Here is a 9,118-nt window from a genome sequence, read left to right on the forward strand (position 1 = left end):
AAAAAAAAAAACTAGAGCATAGAGCAGCAAATAAACTTTTTTTTTTTTTTTTACCTTAAGCAAGAAAATATTTGGTACAGAGACGACACTAGAATAAAAAAAAAAAAAAAGTCTACTAACTGGAAACATAAAAAAAAAAAACCAAATGATATCTTAGTGTGCTATTCTTCCACCAAAAAATATAATATTAATAATTCAACAGCTATGCTCCAGAGTGGAGGCATTTTAGGCTTATAATATAACATACATAGAATGCATATGGAATTATACTCATAAAAACAAATATTATTATATAGAGAAAACTTGACATGCTTTTCTGTAGTTCCAACGATTCCTCGAAAGGAGATTTTGTTGGGGAAAGGATTCTGAAGGGTTTTTGGTTTGGGTTTTGGTTTTAAAAACGTCTTTTTGGTAAAAACCAGAAATTCAGGTACCTTTCCTGTGAACAGTGCCCACCCTGCTCCAGGGACCATGGTCCATGGCACTGGCCCGCGTCACCGGAGCCCGTACTGGTTCCCACAGTCCTAGCTTTACCGGTTCCCGTGGTCCTAAATCTCGTGTGGCTTTATGACCCGGGCCCTGAGCAAAACAAGGTGAATGAAGGTGCAAGATGTGACCAACGAAAGCGAGGGGCTGCAGGGAGGGTACGCGCTCCGCTCAGCCCGGGAAGTCTCCAAGGCCCGCCCTGCCTGCTGGGCTCAGGAGCTGTGCCCTGCGGGGGTCGAGAGATGCCACTGACCCGCCAGCCCCTGGCCGTCCTCCCAGAGAGGCAGGCGACCTAGGAGCCGTCACTGACTCTAGCACCGGTCCTTGGACAGTTTCAGGAGTATTTTCCAGCCTTTGGTTTCTTCTGTTTCACTATTATGACTCTGAGTGGGTTGGGAGCAGAGATGAAATAGCGTAGCATCCTCTATCTGCTTCCAAGATTTCCTTGGGGTCAGGAGCTCGCACCGTGTCACGCCCCATGGGCTTAGGCCTCCTGCGGAACAATGGTTCAGAACATGACTCCCCAGAAAGGCCCCCAGGGGGACCCTACAGCCCTGCTTGGTAGCTCCGCTGGTCTGAAGGATGGGAACACTTCAGGACAGCAGCAAAGACACTACCCTCTTAGACAAGGAAAAAAAAAAAATGAGAGACCGGCAAAAATCAAGAAGGAATGGGGCCCCCACTCCCTCCCCTCGACCCTGGGGCCTGAGAGAGGAAAACTCACCCTCGGGGAGCTAACGAAGGAGTAATTACTGTATAAAATGGAGACAGCCTTCTGGAGATCTGCATTCCCAGGCGTCTCCAGACGTATTTAAAAGGAATTTTTTTTTTTTTTTAAATAGTGTCTGTCACTCGGGCCCATTCGGCGCCAAGTTTATCCAGGTTTCTCTCCCCCAAACTAGTGCAAAGAGGGTCAGGTGACAACGATACTTTCGCTTTCATGCCAACTATCTCACTGCTCCTCACCCCCATGCCGGGGGCCAGCCGGGCAGGTCTTATGGTTCCTGTTGGAGACACCGAGTGCCAGGGTTTGGAAGCTTTAAAAACTGTCCGGGGCAGAAAGTGGCCCATGAGCCCTGAAGCCTTGTGTCCTGGTTCTGTCCCTCTGACCCTGTTCCAGAGCCACCTCTCATTCATTTTTGGGAAACGAGCTGCTCTCTGTGGCCAGACACGCTTGGAAAAAAATGGGCGAACTTAGTGGTTCTCATGCCATCCTGAGGACGGGCATGGGGACAGCGACAAGGCCCACGACGGGGTGAGCTCCTGAAGAGCCAGACGCCCCCAGTGAATGAACGCAATTAGAACTGAAACGGTTCTTGGGAGAAATCTTTGAAATCTTTGACCAGTCTGAGTCCTAACTGCATAAAATCCGTGGGAACGCTCACACTTAACGTTTTAACACAATTCAACAAAATTTCCTTAAAAACATCTTAGGAGGAGGGGGAGGGCAGTGGTTAGAAAGGAAGAGCAGAAGCTGGGGTCCCTGTGAGTCCCGAGGGCCATGGCGACGTCTGGCTTCCGGCAGCCACACCGGCCACTGTGCCCCCAGAGCTATGCGGGCGTCAAGCTAACGGCCGTTGGGGATGAGGTGCCTGTCGGCCCCGAGGCCGTTCTTCAAACAGTCTCTGTCTTCGACTTTGGTGGCCTCCTCCTTCTCCTCCTCCTCGTCCTCTGACTCTTCCTCTTCCTCCTCATCCTCATCATCGCTCCTCACATCCTGGATGTTCTAGACAAAAGAAAGGCAGGCCGTGAGTGACAACTTTCCAGCAAATCTTGGGTGAATAAACAAACAGGCCCAGTTTAGAGCCAGGGTCCCTTTCGAAGAAAACCCAGTATCCAAACAGCCAAACAGTCACAGGGACAGAACCCATTGTGAGTCACAAAACAAACCTTCACAAACTAAGAGAATCGAAATTATGCAAAGTACGTTTCCGGTCGCAGTGGAAATAAACTAGAAGTCGATATCAAAAGTGTAATGGGGAAATCTTGAAACATCTGGAAGTTAAACACACAGATAACCGATGGATCACAGAGGAAGTCTCAAGAGATAATAGAACATATTTTGAAGTAATGGGAAAATACAACATTTCAAAATTTGTTGGGTGCGGCTAAAGCAGTGATTATAAGGAAATTTATAGCATTAAATGTTAATATTAGAAAACAAGAAAAGTGTCAAATAATTGGAGCATTCACCTTAAGAAACTAAAAAAAAGAAGAGCAAAATAAGTCCAAAGCAAGCAAACAGACGGAAATAATAAAGATGAGAAATCAATGAATGTGGAAACAGAACAAAAATGGAGAAAGCAATAAAATCAAAATCTGCTTCTTTGAAAAGATCCATAAACTTGATGAGTCTCTAAAAAGGTTGGTAAAAAAAAAGAAAGAAGACACAAATTACCTGAAAATAAAAAGGGAAACTGATGATCGATACTGCAGATATCACACAAATAGAAACAGAAAACTATAAACAACTCTACGGATATATTTGACAACTTAGATAAATGGACCAATTCTTCAAAAACTACAAACTACCAAATTTTACCCAAAATAACACAGGTAACCCTAATAATGATCTGACTATGAAAGAAATTAAATTTGTAGTTTAAAAATTTCTGAAAAAGAATATCAGGCCCAGATGATTTCACTGGCAAGTTCTATGAAACAATAAAGAAAAAATAATAGCAAAACTCCACAGTGTCTTCCAGAAAACAGAGAAAAAACTTCCCAATTTTTTCAATGAGGCCAGAATTACCCTGATACCTAAACCAGACAAAGACCGTACAAGAAAACCACAGACAAATATCGCTAATAAACATAAATATAAAAATCCACAACAAAACATTCCATATCAAAACCAGCAATATATAGAAATAATAATTCACCATAATGAAGTAGGATTTGTCCCAGTAATGCAAGTCTGGTTCAATATCTGGAAACTAATGAATGTAATATATGATATTAATAATCTAAAGAAGGAAAGATAATTTTATCAATTGATGCAAAATATCATATGACAGAATTCGACATTCATTCATGATAAAAAAAAATCTTCTCAGTAAAGGACAGAAGCTGACATCATACTTACTAGCGAATGACTGAATGCTTCCCCCTCTAAGGTTAGACACGAGACAAGGACTTTCATCATTCCTGTTCAACATTGTACTGAAAGTCTTAATCAACGTCATAAGGAGAAATGAAATAAAAGTCGTACGAATTGGAGAGAAAGTGTCTCTATTTACAGATGACATGATATACGAATTGGAAAGTGTCTCTATTTACAGATGACATGATTATCTGTGTAGAAAACCTCAAATAATCTATCCCCAAACTCCTAGAATTAATAAGGTTATCACTAAGGCTGCAAGATGCAAGATCAACACAAAATCTCTCTCTCTCTCTCTGTCTCTCACACACACGACCTTTATTTCTAAACACTAATGCAGTAGGCTGGAAATGTCCTAATTCCTGGAGCCTGAAAATGTCCCCTTATATAGTAAAGTTTTCACGGATGTGATTAAGTTCAGGATTTGGGAATGGGAAGATTGTCCTGGGTTAGATGGGCCTTGAATGCCATCACAAGTGTCTTTACGAGAGGCAGAGGAGACTTGACACAGAGGATAAGAAATATGACAACGGAGGTAGAGACGGGAGTGATGTAGCTATAAGCCAAGGAACGCTAGAAGTCACAAGAAGCTGAGAGGCAGAGAAGAGACTGTTCCCTCAAGCCTCTGGAGAAAACACAGCCCTGCCACATCTTGATTTTGACTCAACTGATTATGACTTTTGGCCTCCGGAACTGTGAGAGAATAAATTTCTACTGTTTTAAGCCACCACGTTTGTGGTCATCTGTCATAGCAGCCATCAGAAACTAACATGGCCAGCAACGTTCGACTAAAAACTGAAAGTTAAATATTAGTAACACTTGCAATAGTTTCAAAATATAAAATGCTTAGGTATAAGTCTAACTGAGCATGTGCAGGATCAGTACGTAAAACCCACAAAACTCGGAGGAAAGAAACTGGAGATCTAAATGACTGGAGAGACGTATTATGTTCTTGGGTAGGAAAATTCAACGTAACAAAAATGTTAATTTTCTCCAAGTTGATCTACGGATTCCACACAATACCAACTAAAACCTCATCAAGGTTTCTTATAGATACAGACAAGCCGATTCTAAAATTTATATGGAGGATTTATAAGGAGCCAAAATAGCTAAAGTCGTTCTGGAAAGAAAGAACAAGATTGGAGGACTCAGACTACCCAATTTCAAAACTCACTCTAAGGTTATAGTAATCAAGACGGACAGTATTAGCAAAGAGATAAACATAGGTCAATGGAAGAGAACAGAGAATCTAGAAATAAACCCACACAAATATAGCCAATTGAGTTTTGACAAAGGTGCAAAAGCGATTCAGTGGAGAAAGGTTCGTCTTTTCAGTAGAGGGTTGGAACAATTAAGAAAACTTTAACCTAAATGTTATACCTTTTACAAAAGTCAACTCAAAATGGATTATACATCTAATTATAAAATGTAAAACTATAAAACTTTTAGAAGCGAACCCATGACCTTGGGTTGGATGATGAGTTCTTAGACATGGCACAAAAAGCATACCACATTAAAAAAAAAAAAAGACTTATAAACTTAACTTCACCAAAATTAAAAACTTTTGCTCTATAAAAGACGCTACTTACAGAATAAAAAGACAAGCAGCAAACAGAAAGAAAATGTTTGCAAATCCCATATCTGACTTATATGCATAATAAAGAATTCTCAAAACTCAACAATAAGAAAAAACCCGAACCAATTAAAACATGGACGAAAAATGTAAGAATAGACGCTTCTTCAAAGAGGATACAGGATGTCAAATAATCGTATGGAAAAATGTTTAACATCATTAGTCATAAGGAAAAGGCAAATTAAAACCATGATGAGCTACAACCACAAATCCACTAAAAGAGCTAAAATTAAAAATACTGACAATACCAAGTGCTGATGAGTATGCAGAATGACGGGAAGTAATATTTATACATTACTGATGGCAAATGCAAAATGATACGGACCCTGTGGAAAAGTTTGACAGTTACTTATGAAGTTAAACATATGTTGACTGTATGTCTCAGCCCTCTTACCCCTGACTATCTGTCCTAGAGCAATGAACATTATGTTCAAACAAAAACAAATGTTTATAACAGCTCGTTCACAATTGCCAGAAATTGGAAGCAACCCAAATGTTCTTCTACCAGTAAACGGATAAACTGTGGCCCATCCATACAATAAAATACTATTTACCAATCAAAAGGGACAAACTATTGACACTTAGAAGAAGTTGGATGAATCTCGAAGGCATTATACTCAGTGAAAAAAGTTAGTTTCCAAAGGTTACCTGCTATTCCGATATGCTAATGGCCTTTACATGACATTCTTGAAAGGACAAAACTACAGGGACAGAGACCGGATGCACGGCTGCCAGAGACTGGGGTGGAGGAAGGAGTTATTTAGGGGGACGGGACTGTCCTGTGTCCCGATGATGGTGACGACTGCACAAATCTACACCTGTGTCAAAATCCTTAGAACTGTATACCAACAGGGAGGGAAAAGAGTCATTTTTATTGAGGATAAGTTTTAAAATACAACTTAGAAATACTTCTCTTTAGAAAGCAAATACCATGGCTTTCCCAATCAACACTGGCCACATAAAGTCTTGCTCAGGTGGATGTTTTGACCGGCAGGGTTTTTGTGGTTGGTAATTAGGACGCTTCCTATTTTCTCTTTGCAGGGTTATGTGGTTCTCGTGGTCTTCCCGAAGGACTTCTGCAAGGAGAAACCCTAGAAGAATAACACTGCCTCTGAGGAGGGGAGATGGAATCGCGACAGACGAGGCTTCCTTGTGAAAGATAAGAGATGGCACGAACCACTGAAATACTGAGATGTCACGCTCCGGGCAAGGCCAGTGCGACGTGTGGCCCTCGCCCTCTCAGGCAGCTCACGAACATCTCTTTCGATGACGGCGGAGGCTGCTTCCTGACATACTTTTCCAGATGACGTCCACGGCCATCTGAATTGCTCTTACTATTTGTGACCTGCAGACTAATACTGCCACCTCCGGAGATTCTCGGGGTGTCTGTGACTGAACCCCTTCTCTGTGTGCAACTGTCACGCAAACGTGGCTTTTGAAAAAGACCCGCGTCTGCATGTTCTGCTGGCTTCAAGTCACCGTGGAAACGTGACTTTGCGGGCTCTTTGTGCCCTCTGCTCTCTTGCATGGTGACACGGGCTCGCTGTAAGCACTGAGTGGGCCTAGCGTCCCACCAGCTACAACGGATGGAGAAGGGATGCTCTCTGGGGTGCGCTGGGAGATGGGGCCCAGGGGCGCCCCCAAGGGGGGGTCTTTCAGGAAAGGGCCACGACTGGCTGCCATTTGCTCTCATGGATGGCGCCCCTCGGCCCTGCTTTTTCTTCCTCAAAAGACTTTTCTAGGGGATAAGGGCAAAGCTGAATCAGAGCGAAGAAACCGATTTCTCTCCGGAAGAGCCAGCCGGCACGCACCGCATTTTCTCCACGACTGGCGGAGCGGCCTCCTTGAGGGTGCCCCCCGCCACCCCAAGCCACGCCCTCCTGCGCCCACACTTCTAGGAGGAGGTCCTGACCACACGGAGCCTCTTGGGAATGCATCAGCATCTCATGGGCTCAGAGGTTGGGGAGCACGGCTGACTTTCGGGGAGCGGTGGCCAGGGATGCCGGGAACCGCCCCCACGTGTGACGTCCAGATGGTGCCAGGCCGGCATGCAGGTGAGACGCTGCTCACAACCAACTAAGCCCTTGTCCCACTGCACATTCGAGCTCAGCAGTTCCTGCATAGTTTTGACACAGTCTCGATTTTCCGGGAATGCAACTATGTACGTAAATCAAAGGAGGACTATGCTTTGTTTGGTTCAGAACGTCACAGTTTCAGAAAACCATGTCACCGACGACGACACTACCAGGGGCATCTGAGTCCCCAGTGTACCACGTCTGTGTCAGTCTGTGCTTACGGCTACCCCATCCGCGGTCCGTCTACACAGAAACTAACACAGCTTCTGTCAGCTTCGGTAAATCGTCAAGTAGAGTCGTGCACACATGTTACACATGAAATGCATATTTTATCAGACATGGCTTTCATCTCGTTTCTTTTTTATTACAGCCAGGGCAATATATTGCTTTTTGAAATTACGGTTATAGGTGAGTCATATTACCTGGAATTTAATTTCAGGCTCGTGAACGGGCTGTGGGTCCAACGAGATGGCAAACGAATGCCCAGATGATAAATCAAGTTCAGAAGGACTTCCTGGTGGGGACGGTTTGTTTGATGGATGTGTAGGTGGCTGCACACTATGCAAGCTTGAATAACGTGAACTGGAAATGGTGTGGTATTCAAATGTTAATCAAAGCCCACGTTACATTCAATCGCATCATGTATATGGCATCTGTAATATAACAGCAAGAGCAATAGCGACAAAACCCTTAGAAGGACTTGTTTTTTTCACGGGCCTAAAAACCCTGTTCCACCTGTTCATCCCCACACTCCTGGCAACCGCTGACCATTTTATTGTCTCTGTAGCTTTGCCATTTCCAGAACGTCATGCAGTTGGAAGCGTATAGCACGTAGGCTTTTCACACTGGCTTCTTTCACTCGGTCACGTGCGTTTAAGGTTCCTCCCTGTCTTCTCACGGCTTAGCGGCGCATTTCCTTCCCTTCGGTGCGGAAGACCATCCCATCGTCTGGTGCTGTTCCGTCTGCATCTCCATCACCTGCTGGAGGACATCTCGGCTGCGTCCGAGTTTTGGCAGTTGCGGCTGCCACCGAGGGAGATACCCACGTGCCGGGCCGTGGACTAAGCAGTGAGTGTGGACGGGAACACCTGCCCCCACAGCAACCTGAGGACACAGAGCCACCCTCGTTACTGTCAAAGACAGGAGACCGAGGCACAGAGGGCTTAAGTCACTTTTCCAAACCTGCACAGCTACGAAAGGCAGACGGGACGAAAGCCTTGATCGACGCTCGGACACCTGGAACTTCTGAGCTCTCCGGACCCCTGCTGGGGTTGTCGGCACCAGTACCCGGGAGGCGGCACCGGGGGCGGACCCCCGGTTCTGCGTGTGAGAATGCTCCCCCTCCCTCCTCCCACCCGCTGCGTCCCCAGTGAGCACACCATCTCGCCCCGTTCCGACGTCGCCCTTGGTACCATTACGGCTGACTTTTAAGCATCAAATTTGAAATAATAAAAATCATCCCTAATTAATTACTACTACTATGTCAATCAGCCAGCTTCTTTTCTTGTATTGTCCTTTTCTTATATTGCTCTCTGCACATGGCACCCCTTACACCCCCACTTCTTAGCTGCCACTGGGCTGGGAGAACTTGTCTCATGCAAACCGTTGGCCTTGAACCGTCCCAGAAATCACTGAAAGTCCTAGAAAATACATGCACCAAGGAGGGTCCCAAACGTCCTTGGAAGAGTGAAGGGCTGATCTGGGCTTCAGCAGCCAAAGGACTGTACCTGCTCGGTGAGCAGCTCTCACCTGTGCCAAAGCACACTGCGACACACGGGCTCCCCACCACCCGGAGGACCGAGCTCCCCTCGGTGAAGGTTC

The 9,118-nt window shown here is 44.9% G+C and overlaps 1 protein-coding gene across 1 annotated transcript in view; it reads right to left on the reverse strand.

Moving 5' to 3' along the window:
- Positions 1 to 2,053: 2,053 nt before the first annotated feature.
- Positions 2,054 to 9,118, reverse strand: part of CERS3 (ceramide synthase 3) — a 73,427-nt gene continuing 66,362 nt past the window's right edge. The window contains exon 10 of the mRNA XM_006924152.1: positions 2,054 to 2,212. Coding sequence (XP_006924214.1) covers positions 2,054 to 2,212 — 159 coding nt within the window. The remainder of the gene's footprint in view (positions 2,213 to 9,118) is intronic.

This window comes from Pteropus alecto, unplaced genomic scaffold, assembly GCF_000325575.1.
Source record: "Pteropus alecto unplaced genomic scaffold, ASM32557v1 scaffold59, whole genome shotgun sequence".
Taxonomy (NCBI): Eukaryota; Metazoa; Chordata; class Mammalia; order Chiroptera; family Pteropodidae; genus Pteropus; species Pteropus alecto.